General features: G+C 51.1%; 12 protein-coding genes; 5 read left to right on the top strand and 7 right to left on the bottom strand.

Moving 5' to 3' along the window:
* Positions 1–179: 179 nt before the first annotated feature.
* RCC_05486 (uncharacterized protein) lies at positions 180–722 on the top strand (the record flags this gene model as incomplete). Its single annotated transcript, XM_023770757.1, has 1 exon — positions 180–722. The coding sequence occupies one exon, from the start codon at positions 180–182 to the stop codon at positions 720–722; it is 543 nt and encodes a 180-aa protein (XP_023626525.1).
* Positions 723–1,384: 662 nt separating this feature from the next.
* Positions 1,385–1,986, bottom strand: RCC_05485 (uncharacterized protein; the record flags this gene model as incomplete). XM_023770756.1 has 3 exons in its annotated part: positions 1,385–1,632; positions 1,688–1,791; positions 1,859–1,986. 3 exons carry the CDS (start codon positions 1,984–1,986, stop codon positions 1,385–1,387), a joined length of 480 nt encoding a protein of 159 aa, XP_023626524.1.
* A 233-nt stretch (positions 1,987–2,219) lies between these two features.
* RCC_05484 (uncharacterized protein) lies at positions 2,220–2,719 on the bottom strand (the record flags this gene model as incomplete). XM_023770755.1 has 2 exons in its annotated part: positions 2,220–2,237; positions 2,372–2,719. The coding sequence occupies 2 exons, from the start codon at positions 2,717–2,719 to the stop codon at positions 2,220–2,222; spliced, it is 366 nt and encodes a 121-aa protein (XP_023626523.1).
* A 2,888-nt stretch (positions 2,720–5,607) lies between these two features.
* On the bottom strand, positions 5,608–7,641 carry RCC_05483 (uncharacterized protein; the record flags this gene model as incomplete). Its single annotated transcript, XM_023770754.1, has 1 exon — positions 5,608–7,641. One exon carries the CDS (start codon positions 7,639–7,641, stop codon positions 5,608–5,610), a length of 2,034 nt encoding a protein of 677 aa, XP_023626522.1.
* A 1,161-nt stretch (positions 7,642–8,802) lies between these two features.
* RCC_05482 (uncharacterized protein) lies at positions 8,803–9,813 on the bottom strand (the record flags this gene model as incomplete). The annotated part of the gene is made up of 1 exon (XM_023770753.1): positions 8,803–9,813. One exon carries the CDS (start codon positions 9,811–9,813, stop codon positions 8,803–8,805), a length of 1,011 nt encoding a protein of 336 aa, XP_023626521.1.
* A 605-nt stretch (positions 9,814–10,418) lies between these two features.
* RCC_05481 (uncharacterized protein) lies at positions 10,419–11,585 on the top strand (the record flags this gene model as incomplete). Its single annotated transcript, XM_023770752.1, has 1 exon — positions 10,419–11,585. One exon carries the CDS (start codon positions 10,419–10,421, stop codon positions 11,583–11,585), a length of 1,167 nt encoding a protein of 388 aa, XP_023626520.1.
* A 1,443-nt stretch (positions 11,586–13,028) lies between these two features.
* On the top strand, positions 13,029–13,919 carry RCC_05480 (uncharacterized protein; the record flags this gene model as incomplete). The annotated part of the gene is made up of 1 exon (XM_023770751.1): positions 13,029–13,919. The coding sequence occupies one exon, from the start codon at positions 13,029–13,031 to the stop codon at positions 13,917–13,919; it is 891 nt and encodes a 296-aa protein (XP_023626519.1).
* A 2,133-nt stretch (positions 13,920–16,052) lies between these two features.
* RCC_05478 (uncharacterized protein) lies at positions 16,053–16,215 on the bottom strand (the record flags this gene model as incomplete). Of its 2 annotated transcripts, none has more annotated exons than XM_023770749.1 (2): positions 16,053–16,156; positions 16,206–16,215. In XM_023770749.1, the coding sequence occupies 2 exons, from the start codon at positions 16,213–16,215 to the stop codon at positions 16,053–16,055; spliced, it is 114 nt and encodes a 37-aa protein (XP_023626517.1). The 2 variants fall into 2 exon arrangements, with proteins under 2 accessions (XP_023626517.1, XP_023626518.1); XM_023770750.1 differs by having other exon boundaries at positions 16,212–16,215.
* A 272-nt stretch (positions 16,216–16,487) lies between these two features.
* RCC_05477 (uncharacterized protein) lies at positions 16,488–17,441 on the top strand (the record flags this gene model as incomplete). XM_023770748.1 has 2 exons in its annotated part: positions 16,488–16,677; positions 16,753–17,441. 2 exons carry the CDS (start codon positions 16,488–16,490, stop codon positions 17,439–17,441), a joined length of 879 nt encoding a protein of 292 aa, XP_023626516.1.
* A 1,231-nt stretch (positions 17,442–18,672) lies between these two features.
* Positions 18,673–19,344, bottom strand: RCC_05476 (uncharacterized protein; the record flags this gene model as incomplete). The annotated part of the gene is made up of 1 exon (XM_023770747.1): positions 18,673–19,344. The coding sequence occupies one exon, from the start codon at positions 19,342–19,344 to the stop codon at positions 18,673–18,675; it is 672 nt and encodes a 223-aa protein (XP_023626515.1).
* A 627-nt stretch (positions 19,345–19,971) lies between these two features.
* RCC_05475 (uncharacterized protein) lies at positions 19,972–20,655 on the bottom strand (the record flags this gene model as incomplete). XM_023770746.1 has 2 exons in its annotated part: positions 19,972–20,331; positions 20,431–20,655. 2 exons carry the CDS (start codon positions 20,653–20,655, stop codon positions 19,972–19,974), a joined length of 585 nt encoding a protein of 194 aa, XP_023626514.1.
* A 695-nt stretch (positions 20,656–21,350) lies between these two features.
* Positions 21,351–24,785, top strand: RCC_05474 (related to helicases; the record flags this gene model as incomplete). Its single annotated transcript, XM_023770745.1, has 1 exon — positions 21,351–24,785. The coding sequence occupies one exon, from the start codon at positions 21,351–21,353 to the stop codon at positions 24,783–24,785; it is 3,435 nt and encodes a 1,144-aa protein (XP_023626513.1).
* Positions 24,786–26,070: the final 1,285 nt, after the last annotated feature.

The raw sequence follows: 26,070 nt of genomic DNA, 5'->3' as shown, positions 1-26,070 counted from the left end.
GGGGAAATATTCCCGCGATCAAGCAAAGAAAACCTTCCACAGCGTTCCACAAATGACGAAGAACCCGTAAGTCTCCCGACACCACACACCCACTAGCTTACTAATTCTCATACAAAAAAAAGCTCCTCCACTCCCAACTTCCCCCTCCACTCCCCCAACTCCCCCGACACGATCCCAAAATGCCACCACCATACCCCCTTCCCGCGCGCACCACAATCCCTCTAGTGACCGCCGCAGCTACCGCCCTACAAATCCGCCCCGACGGCCAAGGAGCCTTCTTCATGCTCTGCTGGCGCTTCATCAACAGCCACCCGCACCTCAACATCCCCTGGCTCCAATACGAAATCCACCCCAACATGTCCAAAATCCCCCGCAGTCTCGCGGCGCTCATCGGACATTTTCTTCAAAAATGGGGAGCCTGGATTTGGCCTGATATAGGACGCGATCACCTCACGACGACGGGGGATTCGCTGTACTACTCCCGCGATGGACAAGCTACATTACAATGTATCTTGGATTGGAATGTTGCGTTTCCGGAGGATGTTTTGGGGGTTCCGCCAATTGAGGAACAAGTTGGATTTTCGACGCTGGGAAAGGCTTGTGTGGGGTATTTTGTGGGGATTATTCATTTGTCGTTGGATAATGAACAGCATTTGTTGGCGAGGGGGTTTCCGAATGAGCATATGCTTTGGTTGGAGATTGCGAATGCTCGGGCGGGTTGAGTGAGCGGGGGTGGTATGTTGAGAGTTTGCGCCTGGGTGGGTGKGTGAAGCCAAGTGGAGTATAGATCTCGGCAATATCGACGACGACAATGCTAGTTATAGCGCGGTGGATAGCAGAGCAAGCTACGACGGTATAGAGGAGGACTGGGAGGATGAATGGACATTGCGGCGGAATGGAGATGGGAACAGGATTCACGCCGATCACAAGACACCTGGATTTAGCGCGGCGCAGGAGGGTGGAGTATTTTGGGAGAACTCGAGCATGAAAATACCATAACTACTTTTCAAAAGACGCGACTATGGAACAAAGCATAGATCAGACCGTCACAATTGAATCGAAGTCAACCATGTGACACGTGTTTTGCAGTTCAGTGCATTTTCTCATTGTTCGTTTTCTCGAGCTAGGTACAACAACTTCAACAAGCATTTTCTACCGGCCGACATGCCTGCAGGTACCTCTCACGTACCACACGCATGAAAAGCACTCGAGAGCCATCAGAAAAGATCGTCTTTGCTCATAATGTGATCATCCTCTTCGTTACGGAAGAGATGAGTAGTTCCTCGAAGCAATCATGCTCAACCTCCTTGATGTTTTTTTTTTTTTTTTTGTTTTCTTGAAAGTGCTGTGAAGTGACACCTTGCAGTCCCGCTGTGGTGCGCACTCAGTAGTACGCACTCAGTAGTACGATCGCGAATAGCGGGTGCTGCTGGAACCTGAGCGACGAGAGCGGACTGGGGGTACGAGACCTAGAGCGCGTGTAGGCGTCGCCTCGAGCAACCGATTCCGTAATGTCAACCAGCTCGGTGTCGCGCTTCTTCTCGCGACGGCCGCACATGAAGACAGCGAGGACGGCGATTGCGAGTCCAACGATGCCGAAAGTCTTGCCGCTGCCGTTGGCACCCATTTTTTCTACTCTCAGGTCAGCATATCGCACCGAATTAATGAGGAGGGGAACTTGACAAACCTTGTGTTTCGGGGGAGTTGTTGKGGGGTGTGTTGGGAAATGTGTTGAGGGACGTGATGGGGATGGTGACGGGGATTGTTGTGATCTGCTTAGATGCCGTAACGCTGCGCGTAGTCGACACTTCCTGCACGACTTGCACGTCGAGCCTTGCGGCGCTGGCCTTCTTCGTACGAGCGGCGAGCTGCGTTGTTTTGCCGGCGTTCTTCTCGGCCGTGACGCTCGATATCCTTGTCTTGATGGCAGTCGAGGAAGCAAGAGATGATGACGTTGATGATGTCGCGGATGAGTTGTTTGGTCATCGGTGGTGATGGTGATGGGGAAAAGGTGATGGAAGTGAAGTTTGTCGTGGGGAAGTTTGTGATGGGGCTGAATTCAAAAGCTGGTGACGCTGCTGATGCTGGARCTGCTGGAGCTGTCGCGTCTCTCTCGTCGACTCGCGGGTCGAGGTGGAGCTTGTTTTCTGGGGATGTTGGAGAGGCCGACGCAGCAAAGGAGGACGGAGAAGAGCCAGCCGAAGAAGTATCGGTTCTGATTATATTTCGTGGGGCCGCTGTCATCCATTGAGGTGTTTGTCAGTGATGATGTTTGTTGTTGTCGGTGGAGGGGAAATGCAACTGGGGAAACTGTTGATGGTGAAGGTGAAGGTGGAGGTGGTGGGGAAGGGGAAGGATTGGAATAACATACCCCGTACCACACAGGTCCCATTGGCCAGCGGATCATGAACTCCTCGTTGGTCAAGTATACGAAGTCTTCGGGAATTAGCTCCCGGTGACGATATTKATCCATTTCAAAGTCCTCCCGCTGCTTGATCTTTACCCGATAGAATGCGGCCTTGCGGGCCTTCTTCCGCTCCTTGGAGGCCTGCTTTGCCTCCTTGTTCGTCGCTTTCGCAATTCTCTTGTTTTCACGCTCACGCTCGCGTTGGGCGTACTGTCTCTTGAGCTTCTCGCGCTTGTTGAGGTCGGTTTCGTATCCGTGGCAGCACAGGACAGCCACCAAGATCGCGACGAAACCGGTGTCGATCGAGACCATTTGGTTGCGTTTGTGGTGGTTTGAGGGGGCCCTGTGGTTGTTGTTGTGAAGTATGAAGAGGTTGGTTTGCGTGCTGAAGCCAAGTTTTCACTGCGTCTACTGAAAGATTTGTACTGGTCCAGCCGCTTCAGGCAGCAACATCTTTTCCAGGCTGACGACCTACATCGGACTAGCATCTCCCTCATTCTTCGAAACACTCTCAGGATCGCCTGAGAGATCAATGTCTAACCCGGCTCACGTCGTGATGGTGGATCCTGGCGGCAGCATTCCTCCAAGCCTCAGCAGTGTCTTGGACCTTCTGCATCTTATCCCTCCAGGGCATCCACCAGGAGATTCTCTGTATGCTGAGGTACTGGGGCTCATGAATGCCTTTGACCTCCACTTTGGGATTGATTCGCTGCAATGGCGCCTTTGACTAGATGATTCCCACTTGGGTCACGCCATCAACTCCAGCAGTATGCAATGCAACAGCGTGTCCATTCCCTTCGCAGATCAAAGAGTATCCGACTGACCTTCGTACGAAGACGTTGTAGCTGCAGTGCCCGTGGCAGGCCACCTGAGCTGCGCTTCATCAGCCCCTTCCGCAGGACAAACCAGGTTCGGTACTTTGATCATGCGCCCCAGCCGGGATGTAGCAGAGCCCGCAGTACGCTCCATTATTCTCAACAGAGCCACGCGACTCCATCAAATTTGATCACCTCCTACTCGCTAGCGTCGAAGATGAGCTATGCCAGGAAATAGGGTTGACCAGCGAAGGTAGAAGAGAGACCCCAGCCGGCAGTGACTCCTGAAGCTTCATTGTCCCCTGCAGTCGGCAATAGTGAGCTCTCTGTTCAACATCGCTGACTCTTCATGGGGTCGTAGGTCTTCTGAGTTTCGCATAGACGAGGAGCTATGTACCCCCCAGCAGGAATGAATCTCCCACCCAGACACATGCCGCAATACAGAACATAATTCAAGCTATTCTCTCAGCCATACTTGAGTTCAGCAGCTCCACGAAGCCACGATCAAGTACGCCAGGAGCCACATCGCAAGCTTTGACCGGGACATATTAGGATGATGGAGGAATCGACCATCCAGCCCGTCGCTGAGCCCGAAGACACAGAATGTGGGATAACAGAGAGCAGCGGCTGGCGAGCGTATCTGTGGCGCACTCTGTTCACGATATCGGAATCGTACAGGCAGGCCATACGAGTATCATTGCTGTCCTGAGAGCGTTGAGCAGACATATCCATCCAAGATATCCTCAACCCCTACGACCCTTCCACGCTGGCCTGACCGTGCAGGATCCGTGTCCTCTGTCGACACCACGATCTGACCGTGATTCTGGCGAGCTTTGCATGCTACCATGTATATGGTTCTGCCAGATGATCTCAAGCGATACCGAAGCAATCACATTTCTGGTGAGCACTTTTGGCTGCCAGGCCCGCCATTATCTTTCGCTGACTCATAGCAGTGTTGGTGTCAACATAAATCCTCAGAGACTATGCTCATCTCAGTTCTCATCGTGAGACTGAGTGTATCTCTTCTTTTTACGGCTTGTCGAAAGAGTCCGTGGATGATCAATGCTCCTCTCGAGCTGACACTCCATTGGAAAGAGTCGACGAGCCTGCGTCAGTAATCATGGGTCCTCATCGTCCCTGGGGGTTATCTCAGATTGCTTTGTACATGAAGCCTTTCACAATAACCCAGACATCTCAGGCTTGTCCTCTATCAACCATATTGAGCCAAAGGAGGCTCGTCATGAAGCAAGGCTTCAATCCAGAAAGTATCTGTAAGCCAGGACGGGCAATAATGCAAGTCCTTGCGCCTTGATCCGGAGCGACAGTCCGACAACGAAGATCTGGTTCTTCGATCGAAGTCAGTCCCATCGCCAGCTAGACCTATTACYCTTAATCGCACTGGTCGGGAGAATGAGCCAGAATACGTGTCTGGCGGGTAGGAGCGAGGATCGCAGCAGGAGAAGACATGTCCAAAGAGGAGGTACGGCTATTACAATGATTCTCTGGATCCGTGAACATCCGTCTACTCCCCGCCTGTTAAGAGGCAAGAAAAAGAAAGCACCGCCCGTGAAGTTTCCAAGTCACGGTCCTGAGGACCACAACACAGCAACGCCAAAAAAACTCTGCGCTCACAAGGATACTTGAACTATGCTCGTCCAAGTGCTGATGAGAGTAGTGGCTGAATTCCTATACTTGGAGGCCTGGATACTCCTATGTCCGTGATGCAAGATTCCCTCAACAGAGACTCTGGAGTATAAGTCTTCTTGCATCCTCACAATCATAGAGGCCTTGATCTTATTCTCCAACGGAGTATATCATCTACAACAGTTACGGCATCCCAGACCGCACATCAGATCTCTTCTCGAGACTGGATCTCAGAGCTCAATAGCGTGTAGCTGGAACAGAGCTGAACAGTCAATTTGCATTGAAGTCACAGATCTGACATCCATGGATAACGTAGTGAGCCTGGAAGGCTTCTTCGGGTATGAATATTGCTCTTGTGAGTTGCAGCTCGAGGTTTCAAGCCTTCTTCGCTACTTCTCGTGTACGATTGATAGCGATATAGGCTGCGCGCAGGCACCTGTTGCTATCATTGAAGGATACAGGCTGAGATTCAATACCGGTGGTATATCCAAGTATGAGAGGCGACCAGCGTATCATCAAGTAGATGACTCCCTTTGGCTGACTGTGCCCTGCCTTTCCTTTCAGTCCGCGCAATAATCTATGACCATTCCATAGTTCAAATGCAGCCGTGCTTTGGACCAAGTGGCTCAGTGCTCAGAATTGCGCTTTATGGAGACCTTCAGCGAGACTTCAGCAGAGTAGAGATGCACWCAAGCATCGAGAATGTTTACACAACAGATCTAGTCTCCCATACATCATCATCTAAAGATACCTCTTCCCAACCCCTCCCTTCTGAACCTCACACTCCTTCATGACCATCACAGAGCCATCACTCTCCGAGACCGCAGTGAGTTTCACAACAGCATTCTCCACAGCGTCAGCTTCTGGCCCCACAGCAACGCTCACCAAAGTCTTCCCACCGAATTTCACCACGGAAATTTCATTCGGAAGCTCGACTCTCCATTCAGCACCTTCGACTTCAGCACTCAGTCTGAAAATCTCATAGCCAGCATATGAAGAGGAGGAGTTCTGCGACGTAGTGAAGTTGGCTACAGACAGTGATCCCGAATTCGTGAGCTCAAATTCACAAAATCCTCCTCTTTCATCGAATGAAGTCTTCGAGGGATTGCCATCACTCATTTGAATCTCATGCATATTGGTGGTATTTCCTTCAAGAGAGCGCGCGGCGACTTCATACCTCAGTACTCCCAATTCATCTCGATGCGGATTGACGATATAGAAATGCAAGCCATTCTCCCGATCGATATGCTCAAATTGACTACCAGACCGAGTCCCGGCGTGAAACAACGCATCTGCAAGTTGTCGATAATCGCCAATTGTCACCATGGCTTCTGTACCATTCGGACGGATGAAGTCGACGAGTTTGATGTCTTGCGGGTTGGCGTCAATGACCCATTGGAAGGGAGGGTCACTGTCGTCGACTTTGGACTTGCTGATGAGGACACCTGAGTCTGGTGTGAAAGAGTCGGCGCCGACGCGATCGATGACTTCTAGGTCGTAAGAGTCGAAGCCGCCTCCGTCGCAGAATGGGTCTGTGGTGATGTTGCAGAAAGGTGATTTGTCCGTGTCCATTGTGATGCGGAGACCTTTGAGACCGGTCTCACCTTCATCTACTGCTCTTGCTGTGATGTTTACGACCATCGTTCCAACTGCTTTGAGGTCTTCTCTAGAAAGCATCAGCATGCTGGAGTTGTCCACAAGTCCTAGCTGCAGCTTGTCYCTGACGGTATGCAGAGATCCGAGAGAAGAGCCCTGCAGTGCGGGAATCTGCCAGCGGGTATGGGGTCCACCGGGCCCGTTGAAGCTTCCTCGAGACATCATCGACCAGATACCTGTCCAAGATCGCCGCGGCGGATCGCTGTATGGGTTGTTGTAGTTGTCGCCAATCCCAAGCAAATGTGACAATTCATGAGCATAGACAGCCGCCCCAGAACTCTCGGCTTGTGTAGAAGATCCTCTTCCGGCATTGGGCCAGATACTCGCAGCAGAAGCCCACGAAGTCCAGTCGACATAACGAGTTGGCGCCCAGTTGTTATCGCTGCTGTTCCCCGGCGGGCCGAAAGCATGGCTGACATCTTCTTTCGTATCAAACTTCATCTCGCCAAACTCTTGCCACGACGAACTCTCATCTTGTCCGGCGGAGAGAATGAAGACCAGCTCGTACAAGTCCGCAGTGGCATTGCCCACTTCCGCACGCCAGGCTCCCAGAGCGTCCGTTCTGAGATCAACAGAGCATGGCGCTTCAGGACATTCACCTTCATTGAAGCCACCTTCTCCATCATCGAGCCCATACTGGAAGGATTTGCGAGGCATACGATAAGGTCCAAAAGCGGTCAGGTCAACTCCAAAGCGGCCGCCAGAGTCCTCCATCCAATACTCGTGCAGAGTATGATTGTAGTTGAGGTCTTGCGGCATGTTCAGGAGATCTCGATAGTAGCTTGGGACATTTGCTCGTTTCATCCCAGAAACGATGGGGAGTGGATTCCCGAACGCTGTAGAGTTTGCCGCTTGAGTAACGACGAAATTCATATCTGGATAGTCCACCGGCACAAGAGCAATGTTGAAGTTCCTCATCGAACCTTTCCTCGTTGGGTCCACCCACGATGCTTCAGGAATGGGTTTGTAGTCTGCCCAGGTCATATCGTCTGGATTCTGCCATTTTTGCGGATCCAGAATGTTGAATGGGTCTTGCTGGATATGCTCGTCGACAAGTACTGGCGCCGCCAAAGCCGTGGCTGTCCAAAAGATGGACAGCAGTGAGCCTTGTTGCCGCATCTTCGCTTGTGAGGAACGAAATCCAAAGATCATCGTGTTGTTAGCAGGAAGTAGAGTATATCTTCGGGTCAAACCTTCAGCTGACGTAACCGTGAGGTCTAACCCTATCTGCCTATCTAGTCCGCTGATTCGTGGGCAACGTAAGCTCTAGTCCATCGAGCAGGGATGAGTGTCTCCTCCTACGCAAGACTTCTCAAGAAAACCAAGAGTGCGACGTGATGTCAGAGTCAGAGTGGAGTCGGGACAGTAACCTGCCTCTTTTGAGGATCCTGCATCATGCCAAGTGAAGCTGAAGACGTTGTGGTTGCCGTGGACAGAAGCCGGCCATGAATTTGAGGCATGGCGCAGCATCATTTAGCTGAAATATTGATTGACCTCTGTTCAAATGTCAAGTCCGTCTTGTGATGTGCCATTGTCTCCGCTACTTGACTGAATATCCCAACACGCGTCGCATGGAAAGGTGAGAGATGCTTTCTAGATTTCCAATCCAAGTCCCGATGTTCGGGACATGTTGTTTCCAACGGCGGTCTCGCTTAAATTGCTGTGTAACGACGCCTTGCATTTGTCCCCAAAACATATCCCGACAGATTGTACCAATAGGCTATAAACCCATCGTGCCATATTCACGTTCCGCAAGCACTCTGCATCAGACGACAAAATCGCCACACCAGAGACACTCGGCGAGAAGCCACGTCCCATGGCCCTCTGTGGGAAACACCCCTCCGTGTCCGCTGAGTTCATCAACTTGATGCACCGCGAGTGCAACCTTTCCTCCTCCCTGTCCACATCGATGACCAGTTTAAAAGTCCTCCATGTCTGTCACAGTGTCGAAACAGCCATCGCCGAAATAATCGTTCTCTGCAGAGCAGAAGCAACAATCCTAGCCTCAGGTTAGGAAGCAGTGTCAGCACTCCCACTCCTAGAATCCCGCAGGCTAGTCTTCTGAGTGATGGCTTGTGAGGATAGAAGTATGGGAGGAGATCAAAGTAGTAAAGCCTCCACCATGCCTTGGACGCTGGCGAGGGTCGAAAGAACGGTTCCGCCGACGGTGGCTTTCGATATCAACGGCTTCGACGAGGGTGGGGAATATGATTGGAGAGATTGGCCATATCCTGGACATTCTGATTGGAAATCCTGWTTGAGTACCGCTTGCTCTACAGCTCATGCCGCTGCCACTTTCCCCTTCTTCTTATCATCATCCCTCCGAAACACCACAGCTTTATGACCTCTTTCCTGACCGGGCTGATTCCCATGTCCTTCATCCCAACATTCTTGACAGTAAAGATCTCCATCGCAGCCTAAACAGCGAACAGTCCCGTCTTCACTGCAGATACAACACCAGGAATCCACATCATCATCTGTGAATGTTGGAAGATTGTTCGACTTTGGATTTAACTTGGCTGTGATGATGGATTTCTTTGTAGATGAAGGTTTGGAGGTAGGTATTGAGGGGAGGTCTAGAGTATTACTACTCAATCCAAGTTTCGAGAAGCGGGATTCGAGATCGAGGTCTGTAGTTTCTGTTGATGGCTTTGGAGGAGGGAGATTTGATGGCGTGGCTGGAAGGTTCAGGTCTGAGGGTGCTTCGGAATCATGTGGGCCGTATTTGTCTTCAACTTCGAGGGCGGCGAGTAAGCGCTGGACGTATTCATCTGCTTCTGCTTCCACTTGTTGGTCTTCTGATTTCTCCTTGTGATCCTCGTCGACATCGCTGTGGTGATCTTGTGTGCTCGGTGCCTCGGCAGTGGTTTCATCATTCTCGGGAAGAGCTTCTTTTGCCTCTTTAAGCAAAGCGTTGATGTTCTTCGGATCTTCTGGATCCAACTTCCACTGATCCGCAGGTCCCAGCTCTGCAAGAAGCTCTTCTAGACTCTGCTCATCGACGTCATCCTGCCAATTACGTATGGGATCCCTCTCGGCTGCGACTTCGTCTTGGACCTTTGCTGTGAGAATTGCCGCTGCGTCTTTCGGTGGTGAAGTTGTCTGCCGTGATGAAGTGGAAGGGAGATCCTGACCTGCTCGGAGATTCTTCAGTCGACTTGCGAGCTTGTCCTCTAAGCTTTGCGGCTGTGATGCTTCGACCTCGATAGCTGGTGTTTTGGGTTGCAGGCTCACTGATGTTGGCTTGAGAGCGTTCAAGCGGGCTAGAAGGTCATCATCTTTGGCGGGCATCTTGATAAATACCAAGGAGGGAGACTACAATCGAATCTCGCCAGTCTACCTCCCAATGTAGTGAGTGTTATAGCTGAAAGCGAGCCAGGATGTTGATATTCCCGAATTGTACTGTATCGCACCCTTGTCGTTATCTCTCCCTGATTGTCGTTTCACAATGCCGGCAGACATGGACTCTGTAGAATTCCAAACAGCTCTCAATCCTTCACTCGTGATGATGAAGCGGTGAGATCTCAACACCAACCAAGGTATTATTGTATTGCTGAATTGTTGTTCATCACATGCTCACCCACGCCGCCACAAGTGAAGTCCCCTAGGCCAGGTTAGAACTACCGGACACCGGACCGTCGGCGCCGACCGATTTTCTAGCCCGCKCGAGCCCTGGTCCTAGTCCCGGTCCTCTCCCAACACGCGAGAGTGACGATCCGCGTCCGCCTGGCTCGTCTCAACGACGGCGTTTGGGTACAAGAATACACCGTACCTTTTGCTGTCAATTTCCGCACAAACAATCTTCCATCGATCGTGCAACGCCAGGGAATGCAGCCTCTTCAACCCATCGTTGGGCTCCATCGTCCTTTGAGCTGACAACCACCAAGAGCATCACGATGCTGCTCTCACGCCTTCAAGTGCCTGCTTTGACTGTTCCTACTCTCACCGCCAGTCGGACGATTACAACCCCCCATCGATTGCTCTTCACAGCCTCATGGCTAACCAAAGATGTCGACTCCCGCCGTCCTGAACGATCCCGCTCTCCTCAAGCCGGCCTCACCACCCCCGTTCCGGAGTCCGCCTCTTCAGCCATTTCCTCCGCTTCACCGACTCCCTTCTATTTCGCCGCCGGCTACGCAGGTTGGGCGAAGCGTCCTTCCCGGCCCTTTCCACCTCCCTTCTTCTCTCCACCGTCGGGATCCTTCTCCGATCCGCTTTCCACTCACAATCGTTCCATGGCCCGAGTTCGTGGCGAGATGATCCGCGGCGTGACCAACGGCGACGACGCGATGCTCGTTTCTGAAACGCTCATCGCTACGAATGATGGGGTTGGGGCTTGGGCGCAGAGAGAACGAGGCTTTGCGCCGCTGTGGTCGAGATTGATTGTGCATTACTGKGCTTTGGCAGCCGAGAAGGAGGGATATGGAAGAGAAGGGAAGGGAGAGCCTAAGATGGTGGAGTGGTTGGAGAAAGCATATGAGGAGACCAAGAGCACGTTGAGTGGGTCGAATGAATGGTTGGGGACGACGACTGCCAGTGGGGCATTGTTGCATTGGAAGGGCGAGGACATGGTGGTGCATGTCACTCAGTTGGGAGATTGTAAGATTCTGATCGTGAGGCCTACGGAGAATGGGAGAGGGGAGGTGCTCTTTGCCACGGAAGAGCAGTATCACTACTTTGATTGTCCGAGACAACTGGGGACCAACAGTCCGGATACACCAAAGGGAAATGCTGTAACCGATAAGGTGGATGTGCAGGAAGGAGATGTTGTGTTGGCTCTCAGTGATGGGGTCACGGACAATCTGTGGGAAGAGGAGATCTCAGAATACGCAGTGACGGCGCTGAAGACGGCAGAGGAACGATTTGGCAATGATGTGGACTTGTCAAGGGCGATGAAGTTTGTGGCGCAAGAAGTTGTGCTTGCTGCGAGGAAGATTGCTGAAGATCCCTTTGCTGCCAGTCCTTTTATGGAGAAGGCTGTCGAGGAAGGGTTGGCAATTGAAGGGGGAAAGCTGGACGACATATCTGTGGTTGCTGCTCTTTGCAAGAGGCGAAATGGATGAGATGGCAGGAGAATGTTGATTCTTCAAGAAGCTCTCATAAAACATCAGAAGATGGCTGCTGAACTGCACGCTTCTATCGATGGACACCCACGACGGGGAAGAGGGTGTTGTCAGCGCATTCACTTCATCGAGTTGATGAACAAGCACGTCCTAGGGTCCGGAGCACAACAAGTTGTCAGATAGCGTAAGGACCATCTCCAAGCGGACCTCATGCCAGCTGAGTGGGCTCATATTGGCGACTCTACCCTGCCTCGAACACTTTACTCCAAGCAAAGTGTCGACCAAAGAACTCCTTGCTGAGCAAACCATCGAGGAATCGGAGAAACATATTTGCAACTTCGAAACTTTGTCAGAGAGAAGCGAGACTCCTCACTTCCGTCGGTCTAGCGACAGCTGCAGACGATGTACACCAAAGCACTGTCATGAACATCTGGAACATCATCGATGATGTTGAGGCCATGCGACGGTTTACGCCCATCCGCTATTGAGGACCGGACGCACCTTGGGGATCGGCCGCGGAAATGTAGCCGCCATCTTAGAATGAATATAGAGCAAGACTATGATGACCTTTTCCAAAGATTCGGAACAACGGCCAAATTACTCCTTTGACTTCGAACCATGTCCATCTCCCACGCTATGGATTAGAGCCATACGTGGCAGTCTATACAAACCGGATATCTCCTTCGATGGACTTATGACCGCCAAGGAACATGGCCTTGATAGGTCTCCCGTCTCTACCGCATCGGAGAGCATCGAATCCTTGAAAGTTTAACTTGCAGAACAATATTCATATCGACTGGTGCCGGCGTGCAGGAAATCTGATTGAAATTTGGCTCACTCCCGACGCGGGCCTCTCCACCAATAGTTTTTTGCCTTACTGGCTTACTCTATTTCATCTCGTCTTCATCTGGCGAGTCTTCCATCTTGGTCTGCAACGTTGCTATCCGGAGTCCCGTCCGCCTACTTCCAATGAAGAAATATGCCCAATAATCTTGCAACTATGAGATACCTGGGGATTAGTTATACCCACCCAGGCTTCGAACTGAACAGGGGACGACTCCACTGATGAAGAGGAATGCCGTAGTTTCGAGATAGACTGGCACATCGAGAGGGAGAGGCATGATAGACTCGTGGGCTTTAGATTGACTTTTGCTAACCGCAAGGTACCAATATACTCGACTTTGAGAACGAATTGAGGCCAGGTGAGGCCGGGTCTTCCGAACTTTCCCTACTATATCACACTCACTCCTCCCACTCTTCCACTCTCAAATTTCAAGATTTCTAACAGCAAGTCAATTTTCTCTACCAATAACACACTGACTTACCAACAACACTGCCTCGCCAATCAACACTCACAACAACCAACTCACCAACAACATTCACATCAACCAACCGACTCAACAAAAAGTCTTCACCTCATCACCCTCAATACCGACCATCAAAATGCAGCCCAAGATGCAACGCATCCTCATCCTCCTCCTCTCTGCCCTCTTCCTCTTCTCCCCCTTCACCCTGGCCACTGCAGGCGATATCCAACCACCCGTCGACGGCGCCCCATACCCCGAACTCCACGACAACATCCGCTGCGTCGATGGCCTCCACATCGTCATCGCAACCGGCTACGACGAAAGCGAAAACCAAGCCACAGCCATCGAAACCCACGACCTAGTCAGCATCGCGAAATCCATCTCCGCCTTGGTTCCCAACTCCTCCGCCGTAGGGGTACATTACCCCTACATCGTCATCCGCGTCGACTCCAATTTCATGGTCCAAACCTACAAAGGCGTCCACCTCCTCAAACAACACATTGAAAAGTACATCAACAAATGCGGCGAAAACTCCAAAATCGCCCTCTTGGGTTTCGCACAGGGAGCCCTCATCGTCACAGACGCCTTCATCGGCAGCGGCTCCAACCTAGGCAACGACAACATGTTCCCCTACAACACCCCCGCCGAGAATAAATGGAGTGCAGGTATCGGACCCATTGCGAACATCTACAACAAACATGTCATTGCGGCCGCTGTCTTTTCCTCGCCGACGGCTTTTGCTGATGAGGCGTATAGTCGGGGCACGGCGCATAGTGATGGCATGTATGCGAATTCGAGGGGGCCCTTGAAGGAGGATGGGTCGAGGTTCAGAAGTTATTGTGATGATGGGGATTTTATGTGTGCGGCGCTCATGACGGGTTTGCCTAAGGGGAGTCATACCAAGACTGTGAGGAATTATGCTGAGGAGGCCAGCGAGTTTATTGTGGGGGCTTATGAGAGGGCTATGGGGGTTGTGAAGACGGAGGTGGGTGGTGAAGAAGGTGTTGAGATTGAGGGTGAGGATTAGGTGGTGCGGTTCATCTCGGAAGGGCGTTCTTGTTTTTCGGGGGGATTTTGGGTAGTGCTTTCATTGCATAGGTTCAAAGCTAATGTACCACTTGCATTTAGCCATGTCTTTCTCTCTCTCAACGTGAGTCTCTATCGTATAGCAAGTAACTGTGCCAGTGATCATGACTCTAGGATGTTCAAAAGTGAATGTTCAATCGAGTGTAAGATCTTCATGGATCAAAAGAACATGACGTTCTCGGGGGAAGAAGGCTTTCCTAGGTTTCCGTTCAGTGACATTGCTGGGGCAATACGTCGATGGCTTGGGAGTGGCTACTTCTGAGGAGAAGCTGTTGGCTATTCAGGCATTGAGGTTCCCGGAGACAGTGGGCGACCTGGAGGTGTACCTGGGGCTGACAGGCTGGTTACGGCAGTACATCGAGTACTACGCCTTCTTAGGGATTTGGGTAGTGCTTTCATTGTAAATATTCAAAGCTGCTATTTGTGTCTGGCTACGTCTCTCTCTAAATGTGAGTCTCCCTTGTATGGCAAGTAACTATGCCGGTGAGAATGACTCTAGGATATTCAAGATTGAACATCAAATGGAGTGGACATCTTCGCCACTGCTCGGGAGATGCGCTGAATGTCTGTCGAATCGGCCAATTTACATGTGGCCACGTCGCTTTTGACTGGAGTCTCCATCGTACAGTAAGGAACCATACCGGAAGTAATGACTCTAGCACATTCAAAATTGAACATCGAACGGAGTGAGCTTCTTCGCCCCCGATCGGGAAATGCGCTGAACGTCAGTCTAATCGTCAAATTCACATTTAGCCATGTCTCTCTAAACGTGAGTCTCCATCATACAGCAAATAACCGTGTCGGTAGCAATAACTCTAGAATGCCGAAGATTGAATATCGAATGCAGCGAGCACCTTCGCCTCGGATTATAAGATGCGCAGAATACCTGATTTGACCGTCAAAGAAGTTAATCGTTGTAAATCCGCCCCATCTCGATTACTGCAGCCAGGTATTCTTGTTGAAAGCATCAGGCAACCTGTGGCGTAGATGGCAGCTGTGGAGGTCCAAATGTAATTCATGTGTTATCACTACTCACTCACCGCTGTGAGCTGCCAATCGCGGTGAAGGGAGGTAAATGCTCCGGGTCGACAACGGTGTAATTTTGACAAAAGATCTTCGAGCTCCTCTGGATCCAGACGCCAACTCTTCCAATGCGCCATTTGTCGTATGTCGCTAGTTGAACCCGAGCAGTTGATGTGAGAAATCATCAACGCGAGCAAGCGTCTTGCATCGCTCTCTCGGTTGATTGACGGGCTACCCTGCTGGTAACAAGAATTCTAGAAGGTCTAGATTTGTCGAGCCTGTAGAGAGCGAGGCCACGGGATACTGGATATTCTGAGGATGACTGAGGATGTTTTGTTCCGATGAATAATACTCCTCATGTCGACAGCTCTGGGTTGATCGCACCAATATCCTGCCCATCCTACTGCTCCAACCGTGGGAAAACAATCGCAGGCTACAAGGAGCGATTCCAGGCTGGTGTTGGATATCGGAAGTGCCAATTGATGCAGCTTTGATTTTCCACCTTCGCATCGGAGCGTATGGTGCAGAGCACTCTGGGAGTCCTCTCGCGCGACAAGGTCCCTGATATGCTTGGAGATTGTAGATTGCAGATGCTGCTTGTGGTTGTCTGATATTCAACATTGCATGTCTCGGCTCCAAGGAATGGCGATATCAACGTATCCACCGTACAGATTGACGACCAGGCTCCGCCGCGCCAGCAGTCACTACGAGCACCGACGTGACAGGTTCTGTCGAGAGTCCACCACAGTTTCCCACGGAATGTCGTCGGGGGTAGACCAATTTGATGTCTCTGACTGTTGTTTCGGCGGGAGTGGAACGATCTGTTCCGCGGCTCTGCTTGCACGACCTAGAAGCATGCCATGAACCCAGTCAACAAAGTCGCGCATCTCCAGCCTGTCCGTGAAAGCAGTAGTGTCTTTGAAGGAACATGTTGCTTCGACCGTCGAGTCGTGTGACCAGCATAGTATAGTATATATACTTGATCAAGTCAATGGCTAAGTTCTGTACAATGTACCGCGTCACTCATCTTTGCCAGCCCCATCGGAGGTCTTCAGAGGCAGATTCGAAGGATGCACCGACGTAGGTGATGGAGCTGGATGTTAAGAAAGGAGCAACGTGGTGAAAGAGAGGGAAGAAGTGCTCGAGAGTGATGATCTGTTCGTGGTCAGTGTCATGAATCGCTGAGCTGAGGCTTCGTCCGGACAACTACTCATTCTCTGACAATCGGAGCACAATGATACCAAGAAGAATCAGGTCGTGTATTGTAGAATGCTAGTTGATGTAGAAGTCAAGAGGGAGATGTCAGTCCTCTCAAGCCAGGATTGGGCAGGGAAAATCTTACCTCAGCATTCATGACAACATCTCCCCCCCTCCATCGCGTCGCGTCCACAGTTCTACGCCCCCACCAGGCCGAACAAGCACGACAACCCTCCCTCCACAGTATGTTCATGTCCCCCACCGTAACCTCAGCATGGCATCCTCCCAGATGTCCGATCGCTGGCTCTGGTTCTCGTGCGGAATAGCGGGCTTTGTCGCATGCAAGGCAATCCAACACAAATTCGCCGAAATCATCGACTTGACAAGCATCCATCGCAAAGCTCGACAGGCGGACAAGACGCAATCGACGGGAGGAGACGACGAAGATGGAGAAGAAGAAGAAGCTCCACCAGAAGAGAGTATGTGTCCACCACAATCACATCACATCAATCCCAACGAATAACCTCCCACATACTAACTCCCCCCTCCTCCAGCAATCTCCCTCTCAACACTCCGCACTCTAACCTTACACCCCTCCCACCGCATCTCCACAGCAGCCACATCCCTCATCATCCAAAAATTCTCCTCCAACCCGCAAGCCCTCCATGATCTCCGCGTAGACGCCACACACGCCTCTCCCCTACGCCGTGCTCGCGCGCAAATCGCCTTGAAATTCCTCGAAGACTGGGCGGGAGGTCTCACGGGCACCGCAATCGAAGATGAGGATCCCTCCTTCTTCTCGCCTTCTCCAACTCTACAAGATCGAGAACTCACGGCTTCGCGATTACAAGAAATGGCCATTGAGATGCTGCGGCCTAGACCTCCTGGAGCGTCGACGACGACGACGGATACGATGGGGGAGAGATTGACGAGTTTGGCGACGGAATTGGAGGAGCAGGGGGTGGATTATCGGAGGGTTTTGGGGAATGTGAGGATTCATGATTTACATTATGCTGATGATGATGATGATGATGAGGATTATGAGGAGGATGATGGGGATGGGGATGAGGGACATTTGGAGAATGCGAGACAGTTGGGTTTGGAGAATTTCGCGGGATTGGATGGGAGTCGGTGGTCGCAGCAGAGGAGAGAGAGGAGAGAGGCCATGGTGCTAATGGATGAGGTCGAGCATGACCATCAGCATGACCATCAGCATGAGAATCAGCATGAGGAGGGGGGCTGATGGCGGGACCCAGGCGGCATGGTGGGTTGTCTGAGGGGATGATGACCATATCACCCATCCAGAGCATCTTCACGTTGTTCCAACATTCACTCGCATAGACTGGACCACAGGACCTCTCCAACCAGCGAGCCAGACACCATGCGACCACTCTCCGCTTTGGTAGGCCAAATTCGTAGACGGGATTGCAGATGGTACGTTCGTTCCCTCCACATGCTCTCTGATATTATTATAACGCGAAAGAAATATTTACTGACCTGGAACTCACAGATTAAGCTTGTCATTGCCGCCCGGGCTTCAAGATACAGACAGACAGATAGACTAGGGTTGTTTTGTTAATTACCATACCTTACAATCCGCTCTTTTCACAAGAGAAAACTGCTTTCCCAATCCAGTTCCTTTCAAGGTTTTTGTACATGTCATGCGCCTTGTAGTTGATAAGATAGTCATGTCATCGTTGTCTTGGGCTGTGGGATGAGATGTACGTCCTCGGTTTTCTTTGCCCACTTGGCAGCTTCTTGGAACCATATACTTACTCTCTCTATGGGATCGATGGTTGTAGAGCTGTTGGGACTTCTCTCACTAGCAGGGTAGCCTGTGATTCAACGCAGAGAGGGAGAGAGAGAGAGAGAGAGGAGAGAGAGTAGTACATATCCCTTACCCTCGTTAGAAATAGAGTATACCCCCGCCCTTTGGTCTTGTTCACTTTACGTACTCACCCGTACTCACATGTAGAAGAAGAAGAGGAAGAGGAAGGAAAGGAAAGGAAAGGGCAACAGGAGCAGTGAGAAGTAGTACATTGTCATACAAAAAAACACCAACTGATAACTATGAAGTCCATTCTATGAGTTCCATTCTGTGAGTTCCATTCTATGAGTTCCATTCTATGAGTTCCATTCTATGAGTTCCATTCTATGACTTCCATTCTATGACTTCCATTCTATGACTTCCATTCTATGACTTCCATTCTATGACTTCCATTCTATGCCATCTATTCCATCCATCCATCCATCCATCCATCCATCCATCCATCCCTCATTGAAAATCCAAAACCCAAACTCCAGAACCCAAAACCAAATCCGAACACGTCTCCAGCACCCTTTGCCTTTTTTCTTGTTTTCCCCAATGTTTAAAATTTGCCCCCTTCAATCAATCAATCCCCCAAAACCCCAATCAATAACAAATCAAAAACTCCCATCCAAATCCCATGCCCCATTGCTCCCCCCTCTCACCCTCACTCCAACCCCTGCATCCAAGCCCAAATCTCCCCAAACTCCTCCAAATTCGCAGAAGGAATCGGAGGAAGAGTAGGAGGAAGAGGAGAAATACTGCCCGGAGCTCTCCAAGTTCTCGTCATTGTGAGCATTCCTGCGTAGCAGAGGTCACAGCCTAGACCTGGTATGAGTTCGAATGGAGCGGTGGGTGACTGTTGGGGTTGTTGGGGTTGTTGGGTTTGTTGTTGAGGAGGAGATGGTGGTGGGGGTGGAGGTGGTGGTGGTGGTGGTGGTGGTGGTGGGGATGATGATCGTGGTGGTGGGGATGACCGTGGTGGTGGAGATGATGACCGCGGTGGTGGTGGAGATGATGACCGTGGTGGTGGAGAAGAAGATCCTGGTGGGGAAGAACATGCCGGTAGCGCAACACCCCCCGAAGAAGAGGCTTGTTGTTGAATCGGTGGGGTTGTAGACCGAACTTCGGGTGCTGCTGGTGGTGGTGGAGGATGATCACGGAACCATCTCGGAATTGGAAGTTCGGATGCATCGGGGATACGTATGTTGCTGGGGAATGGGTTCTCGAATTGAGAGGGTGGGTATGACATCCAAAACCGTGGCACTCCGTTGGAGGGAGGAGGTGGACGATGAGAGCGGGGTTGGCGGCGGGTGGAGCGAGAGGTGGGTTTATTCATTTTCGGTTTGGGTTGGGGGGATTTGACTGGCGTTGGGTGTTGCGTGGACTTGACTTGACTTGAGTTGACTTGACTTGAGTTGACTTGTGTTGAGTTGAAAAAAGTAAAATCAAGTCAAAAGTGGTATTTTGAAAGTTGGGAGAGAAGAGGAGCAGAGCGTAGATAATATAGTCACGTTCGTCCGTCAGTCCGTCCTCAAGATTGAAGGGGAAATGTCAACCATGGCTCGAAGTTGAGGACGGGATGGAGGTGATTTTGAGTTGTTGGAAATGAAAAAGGTTAAGATTTTGGATGTGGGAGTGGAGGTTTAGGTTGTTATTTCTTGATAGATCTCGGTATCAAGGTCCTTTGTAGGATGGATGTTCCATGGAGGGAGGTAGAAGGGATTGCGATGGGTGGAAGGAGACTTGAGAGGGGATTCTTACTTTGAGGTGGATAATAGGAAGTTCGGAAAGGATGATCAAACGCTGCAAAGACAGACGGGCCCACGAATACTACCTACCGACATCTTAATCGATCATACACAACCTCCTGTTCACCTACCACAGCTACCCAGAAGCGTCTCAACCAATCACACCAAACTATTATTCTCACCTACCACAACTACTTACCAAACCCCTCGATCAATCACACCAAACTATCCTTCTCCCCCATCCCCTTCTCCCCCCACTCCCGCACCTGCAACTCCCTCAACTTGGCCTCGCGCTCCTCATCATGACGAATAATGGCCATGACACGATCATGCGGCGTCTCACCCCCAGCGGCGGAATGACCAGCGACGGCATTACTCCACGTCTTGGCGACTTTGGGCTCCTTGGGCTTCTTCGGTGGCTCGGGAAGGACGCCGCCGAGCATGGGAAAGGGATTCTCACCACTCCATCCCAGCAGACAGGGTCGGAAACCCGAATCGGAGAGGGAATCGAACATTTCCTTGACGGCGAGGGATTTGTGGAGGGGAAAGTCTCGGGAGCCGGGGGAGCCGGTGTGCTGTTGATAGTTAATCAAGGACAATGAGYGATGAAGACGAGGAAGGAATGATGGTTGATGGTTGATAAAGACGAGGAAAGAATGATGGATCCTACATACAGTATACCATATCAATCGCAACTTTCCAGGCTCGAGATCCTTGACGCCTTGAAGGGAAGTCCAACCCATCCGGGCCAATCCGGCGAGATAGGTGCGTTGATAGCGAGGGAGTTGGTCTTCGTGGGAGGCGTAGGTGCGATTGTCGTACCAAATGCGGATTTCGCCGGGATCGTAGGGAGCGTTGCTCTTACTCCGATCGAACTTGTCGAGCGCTGTGGTGGACATGTTGATGGGAATGATGGCAGTCAGTCGACTGGAGATGTGTCAGGATTTTGGTCTGGGTTCCTTCTTGCGGGCTATTGTCGAAGATTCCGGGTGATTTCCTTGCAGATGCGATGTGAGGTTGGGGTGGATGTTATTTCTGGGAGTTGGAGGTGGAGGTGGAGTTGGAGGTCGCACTTGCACTTTGCTAGGATTGGTTATTGTCGCCAACACTAAGKTACCTAGTGTGTTGATAACGTCGATGTCCTCTCTGAGTCCGTGCGATACGACCAAAGGATAGCGGCGCTGATAGTTATCAGCTGATATTGTCATCCATGGATGTGTGCTATCAGCTGATACTGCCATCCATGGATGGGAATCTCATGATCCAGCACGTAATGTAGCCATTCGATTGGTCGAGATACTCGGGTCATTTCGGATCGGTATTCGTGGGTCAGCAGCGTTGGCAGCATTACCTTATCACCCGTTGGTAACCTTGATATTACCCCATTTACGTTACCTACAGCACCCCTAGCACTTGCTCGCACATCGCCGAAAATCACGCCGATCTATCCGGGAACACGTGGTGTCGCGTGGAAGACGCGAGACGCGCCGAGATCGATTGGCATCAATATATTGATTGATTGACGTCACTCTCCTTGCATCTCCAATACATGTACAATCACCATCCAACAATGAAGTGATGGACAATCTTCAGCATGTCGAGCCCCAAAGCGACGCCGGTTTCGGATCAAATAGTCCCAAAGAAGAGGAAGAAGAGTAGCAAATCCCATGGAAATACCGCAGAGACTGTCCCCACCAAGACGGACGATGGAGGATCGAAAGTACGACGAAAGGGCAACACCAAACCCTCTCTTTCACGCGCCAACTCATCCATCCATGTGGAATCCAGCATTCCCTGGCCCAAAGCCTTTCAATCACTGGCTCAAGTACATGCGGCGTTGAATCTGACCTACACCTTTTGCTCGACCCGCAAACATTTCGCCACCACGCTGGACAATCTGCGCAGTACGGTCGAGGGGAGCCTGAAGCGAGCATTATTGATTGAAGATGTGGCCAAGGTAATGACATTAATCCCACATGCCATGCACTTCCAATACGTCGATGAGATGATGTTGCAGGTGGCGTTGATGGGGGAGGAAGACATGCGCAAGGGAAGAGATGTCAAGCACATCTTCCCCCAACATCCCGCCGAGGAGAGGAATGTCAGGGAGGGTTTGGGTCGGGAAGAGGGGAAGGAAGCCTTGTTTTTGGAATTCGTCGATGGGGATTTGAAGAGGGAGGTGCTCGACAACAAGACGGGCGAAATTGTGCGGCCGCGCAAGAAGATTCGGGAGGAGGAATTGAAAATGCCCGTCTTCAGTCAAAAACAGCTGATAAAGTTGATTGAAAAGCGGAATGCAAAGTTCACCTCAGCCGTCAATGGCTGGTTGAATGAATGTGCCGACAAGGGGGTCGATGCGGTGGAGAGATTGGCAGACGAGCATCTTCAATATATTCCTCGTCTATCTATTCGGACTGCATCCCCACAGTTGGACGACACCACCCCTCACACCATCCCCGTCGAAAGGAAGAGCATTGCCGAAATTATTGAAGAAGTCAAGGGATTGGAATGGTATACCGGCCAGATTGTCCCCGACGGCCATCGAGTCTTTGACCCCCAAGAAGCCGTCTATGGAGAGTTGGATTTCCCCCTCAGTCAAGAATTGGTCAATGCCCTCTACAACACCCGCTCCATTCAACATCTCTACTCCCACCAAACCGAAGCCATCAACGCCCTGCACGCCGGACACAATGTCATCATTGCAACATCCACCTCCTCGGGAAAGTCTCTCATCTATCAACTCCCCGTCTTGCATGCGTTGGAAACGGCCCCGGAAACGCGAGCCATGTACATCTTCCCCACCAAAGCTCTGGCGCAGGATCAAAAACGCAGTCTTCAAAACATCCTCTCCTACTTACCATCCTTGGAGCATGTGCTGTGTGAGACTTTTGACGGCGACACTCCATTTGCAGAGAGAAATGGTATCCGTGATGAAGCCCGCATCATCTTCACCAACCCCGACATGCTCCATCTCACCATCCTTCCACAAGAAGAGAAGTGGAGATCTTTCCTGCAAAACCTCCGTTACGTCGTCATGGATGAATTGCACGTCTACAACGGTCTCTTCGGCTCCCACGTTGCCTTCATCATGCGGAGATTGAGGAGAATCTGCGCGGCGGTTGGGAATAACCACGTCAAATTCATCTCCTGCTCTGCGACGGTCGCCAATCCTGAAGAACACTTCCGCACCATCTTCGGGATTGAAGATGTCAAGCTGATTGACTTTGATGGCTCCCCCTCAGGAAGGAAGGAGTTCCTCTGCTGGAACACTCCCTACAAAGACCCCGGAGACCCCACCTCTGGACGAGGAGACTCCTTTGCGGAAACGGCAAGATTATTCTGTCAGCTCATCTTGCGAGGGATACGAGTCATCACCTTTTGTCGCATTCGGAGGTATTGTGAGATATTAACCACCGCCATCAAAGCCGAACTCTCCTCATTAAATCGCTMCGAAGTGATGAATCGTGTCATGGCGTATCGCGGGGGCTACACCCCGCAAGATCGAAGGAGGATTGAAAAGGAAATGTTTGAAGGGAAACTGGTGGGCATTATTGGCACCTCTGCTCTGGAATTAGGAGTTGATATTGGGTCCTTGGATGCCGTCATCTCCCATGGCTTCCCCTACACGATCGCCAATCTCCGCCAACAATCCGGTCGCGCAGGACGTCGAAATAWAGACAGCCTCAGCATCCTCGTGGGGGACTGTTTCCCCACCGACCAGTACTTCATGAATAACCCCGATGAAATCTTCACCCGTCCCAACTGCGAATTACAAGTCGACTTGGGAAATATGCTCTGCTTAGAAGGACACATCCAATGCGCCGCCCACGAAATGCCCATCACCCCCGATCAAGACAAACAATACTTTGGCAAAGGCCTCCCAGAAATCTGCGAGGAGCGTCTCCGAAAAGACTCCCTCGGATTCTACCACACAGCCGAACGCTTCCTCCCCCAACCCTCCCGCAGCGTCGCCATCCGCGACACAGAAGAAGACCACTTCGCCATCATCGACACGACCCACGGCGCCAACACTCTTCTTGAAGAACTAGAAGCGAGCCGCGCCTTCTTCACCCTCTACGAAGGCGGCATATTCCTCCATCAAGGCCGCAAATTCCTCATCCAAGCCTTCCTCCCCGACCGAAAAATCGCCCAAGTCGTCCGCGTACACGTAGATTGGATCACTCAACAACGCGACTTCACCACAATCGACCCCCTAGAAACCGAACGTCTCCGTACCTTACCTTCTCCAAGTCGAAGTAAAGTCTACTTCGGAACAATGAAAATCTCCCAACAAGTCTTTGGATTTTTCAAACTCGATCAGAAGAAACGTATCCTCGATGCTGTGGAAGTGGATAATCCTCCTGTGATTATGTTTTCTAAAGGACTCTGGTTGGATCTCCCTCGTCAAAGTCTTGAAATTTTGGAGGATAAGGGTTGGGATGTTGCGGAGGGGATTCATGCTGCTGAACATGCGATTTTATCTCTTGTGCCGAATTTTTTGGTTAGTTTACCGGGGGATGTTAGGACGGAATGTAAATTTCAGGGGCAGGATTTCTCCAATAATGGTAAGAAGAAGAAGGGGAGTGGTAGTATGAAACGACCCGCTCGTCTAACTTTCTACGACGCTAAACCAGGCGGAAATGGAAATTCGAGCAAGATTTTTGAATTTTTACCGATTCTATTGGAGAAGGCTTTGGAGAGAATTGAAGAGTGTGTTTGTGTGGGAGGGTGTTTGGAATGTTGTTGTGCTGGGGAGGGATGTAGAAGTAGAAGTAGAGGGGTGGATCTGGGAGGGAAGAATGGTTTGGGGAGTGCTGGTGGTAGTAGTTGTAAAATCTCGGCAGAGGTGATTTTGAAGGGGGTGCTTGGGAGGGAGGTTTGTGTTGAGGATTTGCCTTGGGGGGATGGGGATGATGGGGGGGATGAGGGAGAGGGGGTTTATTTGGCGGAGACGATTGTTGGGAGGGGAGTGAAGGTTTATGGGGAGGATGGGAGGAGGGTTAAAGTTGAGGAGGAGGAGGAGGAGTGAGCGAGTGAGTGAGTGATGGAGTGAGGGAGGGAGTGAGAGATGGAGGAAGAGTTTTCATGAGGAATTCCTCTCCTCTCCTTAATGAAAGGTCGGTCGGACGAGGAGGAGAAGATGTATGCGTTGCATATTTTTGATATGGAGAAGAAGAAATTACCTTAAGAAAGTCCCACTTCCTGAAGGAAAGTCTATTCAGCCAGCTAGCTTGTAGCCGTCGTCTCCAAAGCAGAAAGCTCAAGTAATAGGTACCAGGGTTTCCAGAATGCAACTCGTCCAGATCAGTGTCTTGAAATCAGCAAGCCAGGTCGTAAATCAACAAGCCAGATCGATTGGGGTGAAAGTATCAGCGCACCTCAAGGTACTCAAGGCTCGATCAAGTCCACCAGCTCGAGGTCAGGGTATTCGTACTCCGTATCGTTGTTGGAAGTCGTGTCCGCTGTGACATGCTCGCGGGAAAATCCTCTCGGTGATTTTCATCTGCCATCTGCAGGAGTCTCTGTGGATCTGCAACGCTTCTCTCCTGGGTCCTGGTTCTGAAGGATTGTGGAAGCGAGAGAAAGCCGAGAACGTGGAATGGAATGGGAAGAGAGTTGCCGCAGGGAGGGATATCGACTATAAGAAAGAGGGCATCGAGAAGATATGTATTGTGTACCTGGGAGGGCATTGCTGCCAGATGGCCCGAAAGAAGCTAAGTGTAATGTTCCCGAAGAGTGTTTACTCTCTCCTATTATAGAAGTACCTTTGATCTCGTCGAACCAACGGAGTCATCGTGACGCGCTCTGGCTCTCATCGCCCAGGAATGAGGTCACGTCTCCCAAGGATTAATTGGCCATTGAGGAAGGCTCTGTTAGTTTAGAAGGGGGATTCCGTGTCAGCGTCAAAGTCGCTGGAGAGGTGATAGTCTATTTCGTCTCCAGTGAGTTCGTGGATGGTTGTAAAGGGCACTCGCTTGTCCTCGTATGGCTCTCGAACGGGCAGATCTGTTGACGTTGAGGTCCTTTTCGTACTGAATGCCGGCTAGTTTGAGCAGTGCTTTCTGCACGGGATCGTCTGGGGTGTTGTTGTAGTTGAGGGGTATGTGGGAATGGTGGGTACGCAGTCGTAGCGCTCGGAGCTTTTAGGTCACTGCATGGGTTGAGGGTGAAGAAGCGCGATCTTGGCAGGGATTACTCACGCATATCCAGAGCTGTCGATGTGAGAAATCATCAGCAAGAGCGGCGCCCTGGGCTGTTCTCTTGATTGATTATAGGGCTACTGTGCTAGTGGCGAGGATTCCACAACCGTCGAG

The sequence above is a fragment of the Ramularia collo-cygni genome (assembly GCF_900074925.1).
Source record: "Ramularia collo-cygni strain URUG2 genome assembly, contig: RCC_scaffold07, whole genome shotgun sequence".
Lineage (NCBI taxonomy): Eukaryota > Fungi > Ascomycota > Dothideomycetes > Mycosphaerellales > Mycosphaerellaceae > Ramularia > Ramularia collo-cygni.
Note: the sequence above shows the minus strand (reverse complement) of the source record. Positions and strands in the feature narration are given on the sequence as shown.